This window comes from Anastrepha ludens, chromosome 6, assembly GCF_028408465.1.
Source record: "Anastrepha ludens isolate Willacy chromosome 6, idAnaLude1.1, whole genome shotgun sequence".
In the NCBI taxonomy this organism is placed as follows: Eukaryota; Metazoa; Arthropoda; class Insecta; order Diptera; family Tephritidae; genus Anastrepha; species Anastrepha ludens.
In genome coordinates this window covers 103,971,496-103,989,460 of record NC_071502.1, presented here as the reverse complement: position 1 = coordinate 103,989,460, position 17,965 = coordinate 103,971,496, and the positions used below count along the sequence as shown (strand labels likewise).

The following is a 17,965-nucleotide window of genomic DNA, read 5'->3' as shown; positions in this document are numbered from 1 at the left end:
ATCTGTCGCTTACCAAATTGTTGGTTCAAAAGTCAATTTAAATATTAATATTAAATTTAAGTATTCATCATTCAACCAAAATTCCACATGTGTGGTCATCCGTATGAAAATAGTTTCACATAAATTTCTATACACTTTGTCCAGAAACTCAATTTGATTTCTATAGATCCACTTGACTTTAGCTGTACAATTTTTATTTAGAAATGACAAATAAAAAAATTTTAGTGAAACAAAACTGAGATTGATTTTTATTGAAAACGAGTATTCTCTAATAGTAAGTATGTATGCCAATAAATTGGGAGTTTGTTTTATAGGTTAGGTTAGGTTAGTATGGTTGCCCAGGGAGTGGGCACACTTGGACGAAGAGAGACTCGTCCTTTGTGATACCATTGTTAAGGAAGTGAGGAGAGGGGAAGGACCGATGAGGTGCAGGGAGAGGGCGGGGAGAGGTGGTGATGGGAAGGTTAGGAGCGTGCGGATTATGAACGATGACTATGTTTGCGTCAACCGCTTAATGCTGCTGATGAAACTCATCAGATTTTTAATGTCAGCGCCAGCTATCTCAGCAGGCGTGGCAAAGAAATAAGAGCCAAGATGCCTGAATCTTAGCCCCGCCAGGGCATGGCAGCTAAGGAGAAGGTGCTGAGATGATTCCACCTCATCCTCCATACATCCAGCACAGAAAGGACTCGAGATGATTCCAAGTCTCACAGCATGCATTCCTCGCGCATTGTGTCCTGTGAGAGAACCCACTAGATTGGAGAGCTGATATTTTGTCAGCCTCAGAAGCTCACCCGAGCGCCTTCGGTCCACACGTGGCCAGAAGGATTTCGCGACTTTGCACGTTTGTGCATTTTCCCAGCGCTCGCTGAGTTTGCGCGATGCCCATCTTTCCAGGAGCAGACCGCAGGTAGTCAGGGGGATTCCAATTTTCTCCCTCCGCGGGGAAATCACCTCACATGTCCCTTGTCTAGCCAGCTCATCCGCCTCACAGTTTCCCGCAATGTCGCTGTGACCGGGAACCCAGATGAGGCTGATGTCAAAGAATTCGGACGCAGTCGAAAGTGAGGTCAAGCATTCCTTGACCAATTCCGAATGCACCGTCATAGACCCGAGGGCCCTTGTTGCCGCTTGGCTATCGGAGTAAATATTTACCTTCTTGACTGTTAGTACACATTTGAGCAGCCAATCAGCTGCCTCCTTGATTGCGGCTACCTCTGCCTGGAACACACTGCAGTGGTCCGGTAACCTGAATTTTAGTCTGACTGGGAGCCCTTCGCAAAATACTCCTCCGCCAACCTTTCCTTCCAACTTCGATCCATCCGTGAACAAGTTCACCAGGCCCTGCCCCCAAGTGTAGCCCCCCGTCCACTCTTCCCTTGACGGGATGTGAGTGGTGAATGTTCCGGTTGGACTAAATGAGGGTATACACTGGTCTGTTGACAGAGGGATGAACTCAAAGTTTCTAAGGATGCTTGAGTGCCCATAAGGGAGATTGAGCTTATAGCTCCAGCCCCTCAGCCTGATTGCGGTACGTGTAGCGGCAGTTCTGCCTGCGATATCTACGGGTACCACATTTAACATTGCGTTGAGCGTCAGAGTAGGAGTCGTTCGAAGCGCCCCACTGATTCCAATGAGTGCCGACCTCTGAACTCTTTCCAGCTTCTTCACCAATGTCGTCTTCTCTAGTGAGTTCCACCAGACTATGACTCCATATAACAAGATAGGCTTTACAATGGTATTATACAGCCAGAAAACAACTCGAGGCGAGAGGCCCCATCTTTTGCCAATTGCGCCCTTGCACCCATACAAGGCGATTGTTGCCTTCCTCACCCTTTCCTCAATATTGGGCGTCCATGTAAGCTTGCTGTCAAGAATAATACCAAGGTACTTCACCTTGTCAGAAAGCATCAGAGGAGCGCCCCCTAGTGAGGGAAGTTGAGCTCTGGGTATTTTATATTTCCTCGTAAATAGGACGAGCTCCGTCTTAAGAGGATTCACCGACAGGCCACAATCCGTTGCCCATCTAACAACTGCATTCAGATATCCCTGCATCAAGTTGTACAGAGTATCCAAAAATTTTCCTCTAACAATTAGTGCCACGTCATCCGCGTAGGCAATTACCCTGCAGCCTCCCTTCACCAGCTCCTCCAACAGATCATTCAGAACAACAACCCAGAGGAATGGTGAGAGAACCCCACCTTGCGGAGTGCCTCTACTCACCTGCCGGTGGATGGAGATACCGCCCCACTCTGCCGTGACAGTTCTGTCGCTAAGCATTTTGTGGATAAGTCTTATAAGGTCGGTTTCGACCCCTAGTTTACCTAGAGACCTGGTAATTGCCTCCGGAAGGACGTTGTTAAAAGCCCTCTCAATGTCGAGGAAGGCGCCTACCGCAAACTCCTTCTGAAGAAGAGACTCTTCGATTTCTTCCACGATTGTATGTAGGGCAGATTCCACCTATCTACCCTTGCAATAAGCATGTTGAGTATGCGACAGTCGACCCCGAGGAATTTCGCTTCTTATGTGCAGGTCAATCAGTCTCTCAAGGGTTTTCAGTAAGAAAGATGAGAGACTAATTGGTCTGAAGTCCTTAGGGGAGACGTGCGAGCTCTTACCTGCCTTGGGTATAACGACAACCCTCACGGCCCTCCATGATCTTGGTATGTAGCCCCTGGCTACGCAGCTCGCATAGATGGGGCTCAACCAACGGCATGATACCTCCACAGATTTCTGTAGTTGGGCAGGAATGATGCCGTCAGGACCAGGAGACTTGAAGGGCCTAAAGGAGTCAATGGCCCAAGCCAGGCGACGCTTATCCAGCAACCAGCCCCGGTCCGGAATGCAAGTTGAAATGCTATCCAGGCCGGTGCTGCTAGGTGCTGGGCTCGTCGGAAAATGGGCGTCGAGAAGTAACTTCAGTGACTCCTCGCCGCTCATCGCCCAACGCCCCGATTCGTCTCTTAGGTACCCCAAGGGAGCGGAACTCTTCGTGAGTACTCGTCTAAACCTGGAGGACTCATGGCAGCCCTCTACGCTTTCGCAGAAGCTTCTCCAGGAGTCCTTCTTAGCCTTCCTAATTTCGGACTTGTATATTCCTAGCCCTGTTTTATACAGTTCCCATCCCGAGGGAGACCTAATTCTTTTAGCCCTGTTAAAAAGGCGTCTGCATTAGGCCCTAAGCTCAGATAGCTCCGTTGTCCACCAGGGCGGTTTTTCCTTCCTGGGAAAAACTGTTATTGGACAAGAAGTTTCCAAGGCCGTGTTGCAAGTTTTATAAATCTTTCATAACTCAAACATTCAAAAGCTTTCGACATCCAGAGTGATAGTTTGGTAGTCGCTCTAGCATTCTTCCCTTCGGGTGAAAATGGGAGACTTAGCGAGGTTTATACGCGAGATACATACATATATGTACAAATAGACAAGTAAAAGAAAATGATAAGTTTGCGGAGTTCATAAGTCAAATAAGTCTGACAACAGGAAATTAGTAAAAATTAATATGATACCAATTCCGTAATTTTTTTAATTTTAGACGGAGTGGGAGCGGGTATTTACAGCTCAAAACAAGGGATAAGGCAGCTTGTCAAGCTGCCAGACCACAGCAGTATTTTCCAAGCGGAAGTTTTTGCTGTGGGGAAAGTCACGGAGCTAGCCTACACTAGAAAAAAAAGAACTCAACAATTAATATATACGTGGACAGTCAATAAAAGCAATAAGCTCATAGAGGCCATAGGAGGCCATAGAAAGGCTAGCCGCAAACAGTAGGCTGCATATCTACTGGGTACCTGGTCACAAAGGTATTATGGGGAACGAAATAGTAGATGAGATAGCAAAAAGTGACTACCTTTTGAACAAGAGAACGACATACCATAACCGCTAAATAAATACAATACAATATACAATAAAATGGACGACTACATGAAAAGGCGAGTGGAAGCTAGGTGGACTAATCTGACCACATGCAAAACAGCAAAAGTCATGTGTAGAACTAACGACAAAAAACTGACTCAATTCGTACTTACGCTCTCGCGAAAGGACTGCAGAACTACCATAGGTATGCTAACAGGTCATAATCTTTTGACTGCACATGCGTACAAGATAGGGATTGCTAACACGGACAAAGGCAGGAAATTCAGAGAGGATGTTGAGGAAACTTTAGAACACCTTCTGTGCATTTGTCCGGCATTATTAAAAACGCCTTTAAAATGCCTGGGAGCCCCATTGTTTGAGGGTCTGGAGGACGTCTCAAAAGCGAATCTCCCAGCGCTGCTTAGATTCGCCATGACATCCTACATGATGTCTACTGTCGGTATTCATAGAGGTCGGTCTCCATCTTCGCTAAGGACCAAAAGGTCTATGCGTGTCTTGTTGCCAATATTTCCCGAATCCGTTAAATAAGCAGTTCTATTATTAAAGAATTAGTATGTTAAGTAAACATTTTAATGTTTGATTGGAAAATATACCAACTAAGTAAAGCAAATGTGTACCTATTTGTTAGCTTTGATTGAACGTAAAGTTAACTAATAACATCAGTCTATTCCTGAGAGCTTCTAGCTTAATACCTTGTTGCGTTTAAAACCTTTTGCTAAAGAAATAATAAAATTTGCGTGATTCGATTCCTTAAACTCTGCCCCATCCGTTATCGTCCCACTTGAGATTCTTGATTTTTCAAAGCATCATCACGATATGCCGGAACTCAGTATAGATTGAAGCCGTGCTGTCTATGTGATTGAGTGCAGCTGCGACATTTTTGACTATCTACAAAAGCGAGATTTGAAGGTAACGAGTACTCTTCTGCTTACCTACTTTGCTGTCAGGTCAAGTAGGAAAAGTGGTTCGAAAAGCTCAAGTTCTTGAAAAAAAGAAACAAAAATCCTTTTCAATGCTGAGTACTTGAAACGTCTCTGAAGTAAACTCCTGCACAAAATTCATCGGTTCCTCGATCTGTCTTTGCCTCTCTTCACGGCACAGTCAGCAGGCATACGGGTAACATGACTTAACCATCTTATGACCTGCGCTTTAACAAAACGCACAGCTGTCTCGTTCTGACGTTCGTTTAGTTCGGAATTGTCCCGTATTCTATAGGTACCATCATCCATTCCTATTTGCCCAAAAATCGTTGTTAACATTTTTTTTCTATGCTAGCAATCAGTGCGCAGTCAGCAACTTTAAGAATCTATACCTCACATCCATGCGTTAAGATTGGTCGGATAGGGATCTTGTACGTAGTTAGTTTTAGACAAAAGCCGGGACTTGGCAAATGATGGCATCACTTCATGAAGTATGCCGTTGTATGTATACTTGTCCATTTTATTTGTTATGAGGGGAGAAGGTTCTACTCCATACCAAGAGAAGCATCCCCAGATCATTACGCTGCCGCAACCGTGTTTCACTGTTTTTCTATTTTTTTGTGGATTGCGGTAAGAACTCTTGTCCTTAAGACGTTTGACGTTTCGTTCAACATTATTTCCAAATAAATTTATTTTTGTTTCTGTACATTCCCCTTACATGTGTGGGGAATGTTCATGCCGCTACACCAACACCAACTACAGTAGGGGAGCACGTTGGCTATTTCGTCTTAGGCACTAGCGCAAGTTTCGCCCGCGGTCCCAGAAACTAAGGCCCCTATTATGAGTTACATTCGATCTTCGATATTCGCTGGTTGTCGAAGATCGAAAATCGAATGTCAATTTGGTATTATGAGTGGTGCAACCCTATCGAAATTTTCGTTGTTTACCGAATTTAGAGTCGAATGCAATTTTGCTTTCGATCGTGTAGCGTATTGTGGGAAAATTTGTTAAAGTGTAAGTTGTTTGCGATTATTTATGGTTTTATAGTAACCAAATAATAAATATATACTAATTTTGTTAATTTTATGCAGGCCGAAAGTCGTGAGTACCAAACAACAATTAGAAAGGCGAATCCACAATTCGCAAAAGGGATTTGCACCAAAGTTCAAGCAGCAAAAAAAATGGTAGGAATTTACAACGGAGCTGAATTGCTTGGGACCACCAGTGAGAACGGCAGCAAAAGGGATTAAGCTTAATAATGGTTTTTTTTTGTGATGTTAATAGAAATACATTTTTATTTTCCCTTGGTAGGTATGAGCCATGATTCAATTATACAAGGTTAAGTAAAGTTTGACAACTGATTTCGGATGCTACTTAATCCACTGATGCAATTTGGAAGCAAGGGGGAAAAGGGCATAAGTTTATCCCTTTTTTGAAAATGTAGTAAAAAATTGAAAAAGGTCGTTGTAAGCCATAGAATAATTTTATGTTATTTTTTAAGTGGTACTTAATTATTTATGTTTTTAACTTAACTATTCCCATGGATTTGTGTCATATATATAATATATATGTATTTTGACCATGCATCGGATTGGAATCTATAAGTGCCACTTGTAAACCTACACTGAAGTAATAAATAAAACAACTTGAGAATAGTGGAAACTTTTAACGAGGAAAAACCACTTTTATTTCGTCATGTCCGCTAATCATACATTTGATTTTTTAACGAGATTACCTGCAAAGTTACAAGTATAAAATCTGTGTTAAAAAAAGATAAATTTATATGTACGCAGAAACACAAGTAGACGCCCAAAGCATTGCATACTTTACTTACAATTATCTTATCGAATGCTCATTTTGTTTATTGCACCGGTTAAGATGCTTTATTCGAAAGTGCATCCGGCATTTAAAAAAAATCGTTTAACATCATCGCGTAAACTCACGTTTTCACTTAATGTGAACAATTTTTATAAAAATGATATCCCACCGTAAAGCTTCCTGCCGTTGAACTGGTTAAACGCTGATTCCAACATTTACTAATCCGCCCTTAGATAAAGTGCCAACCCAAGTAAATGTAGGCTCATTGCATGAACAATCGGTTAACTTTAATTTGCGTATTATGTAACCGGCAATATATTCAAGGGCATCTTCGTGTAAGCTATCAAAGTCAGCGTCCTCATTTAATGAATCGTTGGCGAAGAGAGAGTCGTCTAAAACTATCTCATCTTCTGTTAGCAAACTTTGTAAAGTTTCTAAAGAAGTATCATTGAGACGGAGCCCGCTAGTTTCGTCGGCCTCAACATTGCCACGATCAACTAATATTGAAGTATTTCGTGCTGTTAATAGAAAGCGTTAAGTTATTCAGAAATGAGTAATACATATATGCATTCATTCACCTAATAAATATCTTCGTAATCTATATTTAAATTTCATAGGACTAGGATTGTCATACAACCCGCCTTTGGCACGCATCGCCCCGAAAAAATGCTCCAGTACATCCTGATTTAATCGATAAGTCAGAATGTACTGAAAGCAGTACTTTTCCTGAACATAACGATGTAAGTCCCTGAGGGACTTGTTGCTTAGTTGTATGCCTCTTTGAAAAGGCAACATTGAAACAATGATTTTCACAGAACTTTCAATAGAATTGAAAGATGCGAAAGTCTAAGCAAAATGGAATAGGCAAAACAGTATTGCCTGCTTACTTTTTCAGCAAACGTTTTAATTTCTACTCTTTTGAGTACTTTTTCTTTAGAATTTGCTCTGAAATAAAAAGTAGCTTTTCCAAGAGGACAACACGGATTTATTAAGGGGGTAGTATGGTTAATTCGGTGTAAAACAAGCATATTTTTCGAAATTTTTTTTGTCGACACAGTTGATTTATTCAAAATTTTAAAATTACTTCATTATAAAGTCATATTTAAAGAATATTGTGTGAAATTTTCATTGATTTTTATGAAGAAATGAGTTGGTGGCAGCGAATCTTCGCGGACGTCTCATAAAAAAGTTTTATTGCGGTGTCCCTCAGAACTCATTACTGGATCAACTAAAATCAAAAAACCAAATTGATTTCATCAGCTAATAAAGTTTCGCAGGTAACAACGTCGAATTTTTTTTTTTTTTTTTTTTTAATTTTTTAAAGCGCTTTGAAGTCAAAACACCGATTTTTCATAAAAAAACTTGAAAACTTTGTTGTTTTAAAATATGACAAAATTTAAAAAAAAAAAAAAACTCGACGTCATTACCTCGTGAATAAAGTAAAGAAACAAAAAAACCAAATTTGAAAAGAATCGGTGCAGTAGATATGAATCTACAGTGGACACCGACCGTAAAAAAGGCAAGTGTGAGAAAAACGCGTTTAAAGATTTTCGGCAGCGTGAAATCCGGTTGGAGAGGTAGATACTTAATCCTTTGTGTCTTTGTCAATTTTACTCTAATGCACTTCAAACTTTCACACAATAATCTTAAGATGTTATAGAATAATTAAAAAAAAAAAAAAAAAAAAAATGAAAAAAAAAATAAAATACCATACTACCCCCTTAAGTAGCTTCAAGATGGCTAACACAGGGTGAAATTAGGCTACTTACATCACCTTTAATTATCGTTTCATGGGTATGAGCTGAAATACGTAGAGGAACTGAAATACATATTTTTTTCGAATGACGAATAATTGAATAAAGAAAATTTATAACAAAAATAAAACAGAAACTGTGGCGTAAAGGTTTCTATTTAATACTTTTTAGATTTTTCTATAATATTCTCAAAATTTCATTTCTTATGTTTTCTACTTCTCCGTTATTTGACTCCACTTCAAAATCTTCAGCATCATCGTACACAACGGGTTGAGCAAGTCCTAGCATACCTTCATTACCAGTACTCAATTGGTACGATCCCTGAGCACAAAATCGCAGAACTGTGGCTAGCTTTAATATATTTGGAATGGATTTGGCTCGGGTGCACTGCTGCAACTGGTTTTCTGTACTGGACAGTAGGTTCATAAACGCCTCTTTAGATAATCTAAAGTTCTATAAAAATCTGTAAGGAAATTTCTGTAATATTAAGTACGTCAACACATTTTGAAAATTCTAAACTTACTCAGTGGAAGCCATTTCTAGGGAGTTGGATGCGCCCCTCAACTGTTTTCTACTTCTAGCTAGTTCACTAATCTTTCATCGTCCGATGAATCGTCGAACCACAACTCCGTTGTACTCATTTTCACAAAAAATACTTTTTTTAACTTTTAAAAATGTTGTTAGCAAAGAATTTCAACACAATCGGTTTTTCTTTTATTTTGATTTGCTGTATCAGCTGAGAAAAATTATCTATTGTAAATGCGTCGAGCGATCGAAATTCACAATAGTCCTATTCTTCAACGAATGAGCACCATAATACCAAATGAAAATTCGTTCGATCAGCACTTTCGACTACAGTCGAAGATCGAATGTTGCTCATAATAAGGGCCTAAGTGCTCTACTTTTCGGATGGCCACCTTGTATTTTAGCATTAATTTGCTCTGAAAAATTGCAAAACCCGGTAAAAATTATATTGGCATAAGCATTGAACAACAAATGAAAATTTCAAACTGTTTATTGTTTAGGGCGTAGCAACGTACGTTTGGTATTTCCTAGTTTTAAATATTTCTACGAATAGACACACCCAAAATTTCTAGAAAATGGGGTCCACATGTAAACAAATAAATAAAGGCAAAGCAAATTAAATTTCTATGAGTCTGATTTTTAATGATGGTTTTTAATGAAACGAAAAGCGCGTAGTCTACACATACACACATATGTATGTATGTGTTTGACCACACACAAAAGACTGGTTTGAAAAGTAAATGGCTGAGTTACAGTTTCGTCCTTAATTGAACAAAGAAAAGGATTCGGGATTTTTAAGTGTCTCATCGCTGAAAATAATCTCTTTCGCTATTACGTAAATTCTTAACAATAAAAAAGGATCACAGGCAAGGTAGCGCAGGCAAAAGGTAACGGTGCTATTAATTGTGCACCCGCAACAACAGGTAGGTGGAAATTCCACATGTGGTGCAAGTTAAGCCCTTCTGCAGTGCATAAAAGCTGATCTTACACACCTTTTAGAGTCATAACGCGGTTGACTAGCAAGTGCAACATTTCACAGTGTTTCAGTGCGCTCAACAAATTTGTTTCAAAATAAAAATAAAAATTTGCTTAAAAATAAAATTGCATAACTAAATAAGAATGATTTCTTGCCGAAAACCATTGGCAGATAGAAGGTAAATATATATTTTTTACAAATACCATATAGCTACCTTAGTTGGAAATGTTAACTAAACTCGCTTCTCTTCTTTCTTCCAGCGCTTTCTTCTCGAACTCAAGTTCGCATTCACAGAATGTCGTCGCCAACTCAGCAAAGGATTGGCTGCGCTTTGCAGACTATAATTTCAAAAACGGAAATTGTGCATCGCATCCGGAACAGCAGCAGCGCGCCAAACAGATGGGCTTGACATCCGCCATCAGCTGGGATGAGCCTACAATTGAAGAACTGCAAAGAACAGAGGCATTATGCAAAGCATTACAGCCATTTAAGGTGTTTGAGAATCAAAATGAGCTTAATCGTCGTGTGCAGATTTTGGCTAAACTTAATACGCTTGCCAAACAATGGGTTAAAGTTGCATCAATGGCAAAGAATGTACCCGAGGCAGTTGCCGAAAAGCTCGGTGCGAAAGTTTACACTTTCGGTTCATATCGTTTGGGTGTACATCATAAGGGCGCTGATATTGACGCCCTCTTTGTCGCACCACGCAACATAGAACGCACTGAATTTTTTACGTCCTTTTTTGAGTTACTAAAAAACCAATCCGAAGTGACCGAATGTCGTTCAGTGGAAGAAGCCTTCGTGCCAGTCATAAAAATGAAATTTGATGGAATTGAAATTGATTTGGTATTTGCGCGTCTATCACTGAAAGAGATACCCGATGATCTTGATCTAAGCGATGATTATCTGCTTAAGAATTTGGATCAATTTTCGGTGCGCAGTTTGAATGGCTGTCGTGTGACAGACGAAATATTGGCGCTGGTGCCGAATGTGGAGAATTTCCGATTAACGTTGCGCTCCATCAAATTGTGGGCGAAAAGTAAGTATAAAAGTTTAAAAATTTCTGAGACGTTACATAATTACAATATTATAATGTTTTGTTTGTTTCTGAAATTGCAGAACACGGAGTTTACTCCAATTCTTTGGGCTACTTTGGTGGTGTGACGTGGGCGATGTTAGTGGCGCGCACTTGCCAATTGTATCCAAATGCAACACCTTCTACTCTCATACACAAATTTTTTTTGATCCTGTCTCTCTGGAAGTGGCCAAAATCCGTACTGCTTAAACGACCTGTCGATGTTGATTTGCGATTTCCGGTAAGTATTATGAATAAGCACAAACCGCAAACAATTGCATATCGCTAAACAATTGCTAATTACTTATTTCTCTAAGGTTTGGGATCCACGTGTTAACGGTGCGGATAGGTACCATCTAATGCCCATTATAACGCCGGCATATCCACAACAGAACTCAACCTTTAATGTGTCGGAATCAACAAAAAAAGTTTTACTGAATGAGTTCAGCAGAGGGAAGATTATCGTAGAAGAGATTATGAATGGTCGCGCTTCATGGGATCGACTCTTCGAAGCGCCCAGCTTCTTTTATAAGTACGAATATTTATATTATATTTAACTAAGTATTATTTTCACTTATAAATGACATCACTTTTCTCTGTACTCCTTTTAAGATACCGCCACTTTATAGCGGTTTTGGTTACATCGCAAACCAGTGACGATCAGTTGGAGTGGTGTGGCTTAGTCGAATCAAGGATTCGTCTATTGGTATGTAATCTAGAGCGCACTCATCATATTGCATTGGCACATGCAAATCCTACATGTTTTGATTATAAGAAAGGCGCTGCCGTCACACTAAATAACAGCGGAAGTGAGGAGGATAAAACACAGCCCAACGGCGATCCACCAGTTTGTACAGCGCCATTCTGTTCGATGTGGTTCATCGGCTTAGAATTCGAACGTACAGAGAATTTGAATGTGGACCTTACGCAAACAATTAAATATTTCGTCGAAAGTGTTATAATGCATGCGGTGAGTAGAGACGATTTTTTGACATGATTTAAAAATGAAATTGTTTTGCTTATTGAATTAGTTTCAATCTAAAAAAATTATTTATTTATTAAATTTGTTTTTCTCTAATTTTAGATAAAAATACAAATGTTCAGAGATGGTATGAATATCGATGCGCAATACGTGAAGCGTAAATCGCTTTCGCAGTATTTGGATACGGATTTGTTGAAACGTGAACGCAGGTCCATGCAACAAGAAAGTAGTTTCAATAACTCCATTTCAGCCAATTGTAAACGATTGTTGACGGATTTGTCAACACAGAAAGAGCCTGCGGCTAAAAGAGCGCGCTTGAGTGAATCGACGAGTTCGGAAGATTAAAGTAGAATTCTAACTGAGAGATCCAATATTTTGGGAAATTCGTTATGTTGTGAGGGCGGAAAAACCTCATATCTTTGGAGAGAGCGCGAAATGATACATTTTCCATATTTAGTCGACACCTCACCAACAACTTGGCTGCAGACTTATGTATTATTTCGCTAAAATATTTTTTATCACTGTATTAATGTTTTTAGTGTATTTTATTGTGATTTATTAAAAGTCTTAGATTCTTATGTATACAACAGTTATTTACAAACTGCTTTTTAACTTAGTTATATAATTACTAGCAAACCCGGCCCCCTTCGCTGGGCACACTAAAATAGAATAGATATGGTTTAGAACAGAAAATATATGATTTTCATATTATTTATTTCTTTATTCTTTATTCAAGCGCTTTGGCATAAACAATATTTTTTGTTTTTCTATTTGTTTTTGAGTAAATATAAAATATAAATTGAAAATCAGGAAAAAAGAAGATTGTTTTTAAATTTCAAATCATCGCATATGAATAAACAATCGTCTTTTTTCCTGATCATCCATGAATTTGTCGTTTCAATTTATATGTTTTATTAAGCATTGGAGCTTTTTTAACCATTATCCATTTATATTTTTCAAGAAAAAAAAAAACGAAAAAAATTTTTTTTTCCACGAACACATAATTTCATTCGGATATCACATTAAATTCTCAAATTTCGTAAGAAATTATTCACTGTTACAACCAAACTTTACGAAACCCATTTTCAATACTTACTTAACAATGTGCGTAAGTTTGGTTTAATTCGGTGCAAAGACACGGCGGGTCCACGTTTTGGCATATATTTCGAGACCCTAGTCATCAATAGGTATGAAAATTACCCCGTATTAAAACACTTATCAACAGCTTCCATTTGATACCCATATTGTACATACACGTCCGAAGGTTACCCGAGTCCACGTTTTGACCTATATCTCGAGACCCTATCTACCAATAGGTATTCAAACTATACGGAAATCATCTTCAATACTTACTTAACAATGTGTGTAAGTTTGGTTTAATTCGGTGCAAAGACACGGCGGGTCCACGTTTTGGCATATATTTCGAGACCCTAGTCATCAATAGGTATGAAAATTACCCCGTATTAAAGCACTTATCAACAGCTTTCATTTGATATCCATATTGTACAAACACATTCTAGGGTCCACGTTTTGGTTTCTATCTCGAGACCCTAGTCACGGAGCGGATGGAAATACTCTGAACTAAAGCATTCACCAACAGCTTCCATTTGATACCCATATTGTACATACACAACCAAAGGTTACCCGGGTCCACGTTTTGACCTATATCTCGAGACCCCAGTCACGGAGCGGCATGAAAAATACTCTGTTATAAAGCATTCACCAACAGCTTCCATTTGATACCCATATTGTACATACACGTCCGAAGGTTACCCGAGTCCACGTTTTGACCTATATCTCGAGACCCTACCTACCAATAGGTATTCAAACTATACGGAAATCATCTTCAATACCTACTTAACAATGTGTGTAAGTTTGGTTTAATTCGGTTCAAAGACACGGCGGGTCTACGTTTTGGCATATATTTCGAGACCCTAGTCATCAATAGGTATGAAAATTACCCCGTATTAAAGCACTTATCAACAGCTTTCATTTGATATCCATATTGTACAAACACATTCTAGGGTCCACGTTTTGGTCTATCTCGAGACCCTTGTCACGGAGCGGATGGAAATACTCTGAACTAAAGCATTCACCAACAGCTTCCATTTGTCCACGTTTTGACCTATATCTCGAGACCCTATCTACCAATAGGTATCCAAACTATACGGAAACCATCTTCAATACCTCCTTAACAATGTGTGTAAGTTTGGTTTAATTCGGTGCAAAGACACGGCGGGTCCACGTTTTGGCATATATTTCCAGATCCTAGTCATCAATAGGTATGTAAATTACCCCGTATTAAAGCACTTATCAACAGCTTTCATTTGATATCCATATTGTACAAACACATTCTAGGGTCCACGTTTTGGTTTCTATCTCGAGACCCTAGTCACGGAGCGGATGGAAATACTCTGAACTAAAGCATTCACCAACAGCTTCCATTTGATACCCATATTGTACATACACATCCGAAGGTTACCCGGGTCCACGTTTTGACCTATATCTCGAGCCCTATTTCCAAAATAAAATATATTCCATGTTTACCATTTTTAAAATTGGTCCAGTAGTTTTTGAGCCTATTCATTACAAACAAACAAACAAACAAAGTTTTCCTCTTTATAATATTAGTATAGCTAATAATTAAAAAAAACGGATGTAGGGTATTTCTACCTGAAACACATATGGTCCATGAGCGTAGAGGGACATTTTTGCTTCTGCACGTTCATGAAACACATGTGGTTTATATACCCCCTGACGCACATATGGCTCAGGAACGTATCAGTGCTTATCAGGCGCACGTTTCCTGAACCATATGTGGCTCAGCGGACAGGGAACGTGTTAATTATGTGGGATTTACTAATATAGAACGTGAAAATAGCGTTTTATTTCGCTGTAAAACTAATAATTAAAAAAAACGGATGTAGGGTATTTCTACCTGAAACACATATGGTCCATGAGCGTAGAGGGACATTTTTGCTTCTGCACGTTCATGAAACACATGTGGTTTATATACCCCCTGACGCACATATGGCTCAGGAACGTATCAGTGCTTATCAGGCGCACGTTTCCTGAACCATATATGGCTCAGCGGACAGGGAACGTGTTAATTATGTGGGAATTACTAATATAGAACGTGAAAATAGCGTTTTATTTCGCTGTAAAATTGTATGTGCATATAATTACATGGAATTCAGTACATACATAGATACATATGTACATACGTCCGAAATGAAATAATGCGAGCGATTCGTAAATACATACATACATACGTCACCATACGATGTAATTCAACATTAATGAGGTGTGGTGAGATTATCGCTTAACGCCTGTTGCTTCATTCGGTTGACAGCGAACAAACACACAAACAGCTTTTTTTGGAAAAAGAGCTGCTTTTGTTTAAACAATTTTGGTTAAATAACAAATATATCAATTTTTTTTTTATGCAGAACGAAAGCAAATATTTCAAAGTTAAACTCTAAGAAAGTTTCATTTTAATTGGTTGATTCGTTTATGATTTATGGCCGTGAAAACAAAAAAAATATGTTTTTTTGCCACATTTTGACCGATTGCCACGCCCCCTTTATATATTTCTTCACATTATATAGATATAAACCTTCCTCTTCAATCAATCTATCTTTAAAAAAAAACCGCATCAAAATCCGTTGCTAAGTTTTAAAGATTTAAGCGTATACGGGGACATAGGGACAGAAAAAGCGACTTTGTTTTATAATATGTAGTGATTATTAAGTGATATAGGAAAACACAAAAAAAAAAAAACGAAAACAAAAAAACAAAAAAAATTACAATAAAAAAAAATATATTGTGTATATATATATACTATTCTATCTGTCGCTTACCAAATTGTTGGTTCAAAAGTCAATTTAAATATTAATATTAAATTTAAGTATTCATCATTCAACCAAAATTCCACATGTGTGGTCATCCGTATGAAAATAGTTTCACATAAATTTCTATACACTTTGTCCATCCATCCATATGAGAAAATCAATTTGATTTCTATAGATCCACTTGATTTTAGCTGTACAATTTTTATTTAGAAATGACAAATAAACAAATTTTAGTGAAACAAAACTGAGATTGATATTTATTGAAAACGAGTATTCTCTAATAGTAAGTATGTATGCCAATAAATTGGGAGTTTGTTTTATAAATCTTTGATAACTCAAACATTCAAAAACTTTCGACATCCAGAGTGATAGTTTGGTAGTCGCTCTAGCATTCTTCCCTTCGGGTGAAAATGGGAGACTTAGCGAGGTTTATACGCGAGATACATACATATATGTACAAATAGACAAGTAAAAGAAAATAATAAGTTTGCGGAGTTCATGAGTCAAATAAGTCTGACAACAGGAAATTAGTAAAAATTAATATGATACCAATTCCGTAATTTTTTTAATTTTAGACGGAGTGGGAGCGGGTATTTACAGCTCAAAACAAGGGATAAGGCAGCTTATCAAGCTGCCAGACCACAGCAGTATTTTCCAAGCGGAAGTTTTTGCTGTGGGGAAAGTCACGGAGCTAGCCTACACTAGAAAAAAAAGAACTCAACAATTAATATATACGTGGACAGTCAATAAAAGCAATAAGCTCATATTGTATTAAATCCAAAAATGTTCGACGGAGCAGGGAGGCCATAGAAAGGCTAGCCGCAAACAGTAGGCTGCATATCTACTGGGTACCTGGTCACAAAGGTATTATGGGGAACGAAATAGTAGATGAGATAGCAAAAAGTGACTACCTTTTGAACAAGAGAACGACATACCATAACCGCTAAATAAATACAATACAATATACAATAAAATGGACGACTACATGAAAAGGCGAGTGGAAGCTAGGTGGACTAATCTGACCACATGCAAAACAGCAAAAGTCATGTGTAGAACTAACGACAAAAAACTGACTCAATTCGTACTTACGCTCTCGCGAAAGGACTGCAGAACTACCATAGGTATGCTAACAGGTCATAATCTTTTGACTGCACATGCGTACAAGATAGGGATTGCTAACACGGACAAAGGCAGGAAATTCAGAGAGGATGTTGAGGAAACTTTAGAACACCTTCTGTGCATTTGTCCGGCATTATTAAAAACGCCTTTAAAATGCCTTGGAGTCCCATTGTTTGAGGGTCTGGAGGACGTCTCAAAAGCGGATCTCCCAGCGCTGCTTAGATTCGCCATGACATCCTACATGATGTCTACTGTCGGTATTCATAGAGGTCGGTCTCCATCTTCGCTAGGGACCAAAAGGTCTATGCGTGTCTTGTTGCCAATATTTCCCGAATCCGTTAAATAAGCAGTTCTATTATTAAAGAATTAGTATGTTAAGTAAACATTTTAATGTTTGATTGGAAAATATACCAACTAAGTAAAGCAAATGTGTACCTATTTGTTAGCTTTGATTGAACGTAAAGTTAACTAATAACATCAGTCTATTCCTGAGAGCTTCTAGCTTAATACCTGCATTGTTTTTTAAACGCCTTTTGCTAAAGAAATAATAAAATTTGCGTGATTCGATTCCTTAAACTCTGCCCCATCCGTTATCGTCCCACTTGAGATTCTTGATTTTTCAAAGCATCATCACGATATGCGGCAACTCAGTACATTATTTAAATGAATATACATACATACATATGTACATGCAGGCAAACTAACACCGAGTTCTGAATATGTATGTATGTATGTACGCAAGCACTTGACACACAGCAGCTAAGCAACGACAATAATTCCCTCGCGCATTACCTTGCTCATAAAGCACAGCCGCACCCATACGCACTCACCACATACCACGATTCACCAAATTCGTGTGCAGGTAGTTGTGGTGCTCTCATTTTATGAATGATCGTACTTTCCTTCGCGAAATATGCCCTTGCGTTGTTTACGTAAAACGGTTACAATGTTGTCAATTGTTATTTCTTTAAGAGAAAGAAAGTTCGAGAGACACCTGCGGAAGAGACTACAATTCAGAAAGTCGGGGCCATTGTTAAGAAAAGTGGGCGTGACAGTTTTAAGTACTCACGAGCGA

At 38.7% G+C, this 17,965-nt stretch overlaps 1 protein-coding gene across 1 annotated transcript; it reads left to right on the top strand.

The window, feature by feature from the left end:
* Positions 1–9,911: 9,911 nt before the first annotated feature.
* On the top strand, positions 9,912–12,284 carry LOC128866872 (poly(A) polymerase type 3-like). Its single transcript, XM_054107905.1, has 6 exons — positions 9,912–10,041; positions 10,124–10,902; positions 10,983–11,179; positions 11,256–11,470; positions 11,551–11,908; positions 12,023–12,284. Exons 1-6 carry the CDS (start codon positions 10,007–10,009, stop codon positions 12,263–12,265), a joined length of 1,827 nt encoding a protein of 608 aa, XP_053963880.1. The 5' UTR covers positions 9,912–10,006; the 3' UTR covers positions 12,266–12,284.
* The last annotated feature ends 5,681 nt before the right edge of the window (positions 12,285–17,965 follow it).

What these genes read in the sequence shown, in the direction of transcription:
- LOC128866872 (XM_054107905.1), top strand. Translation starts at nt 10,007, where the DNA reads ATGATTTCTTGCCGAAAACCATTGGCAGATAGAAG. An exon ending in ATGTTGATTTGCGATTTCCG is followed by an intron (nt 11,180 to 11,255) that starts GTAAGTATTATG and finishes TATTTCTCTAAG; the next exon opens with GTTTGGGATCCACGTGTTAA. An exon ending in AAAGTGTTATAATGCATGCG is followed by an intron (nt 11,909 to 12,022) that starts GTGAGTAGAGAC and finishes CTCTAATTTTAG; the next exon opens with ATAAAAATACAAATGTTCAG.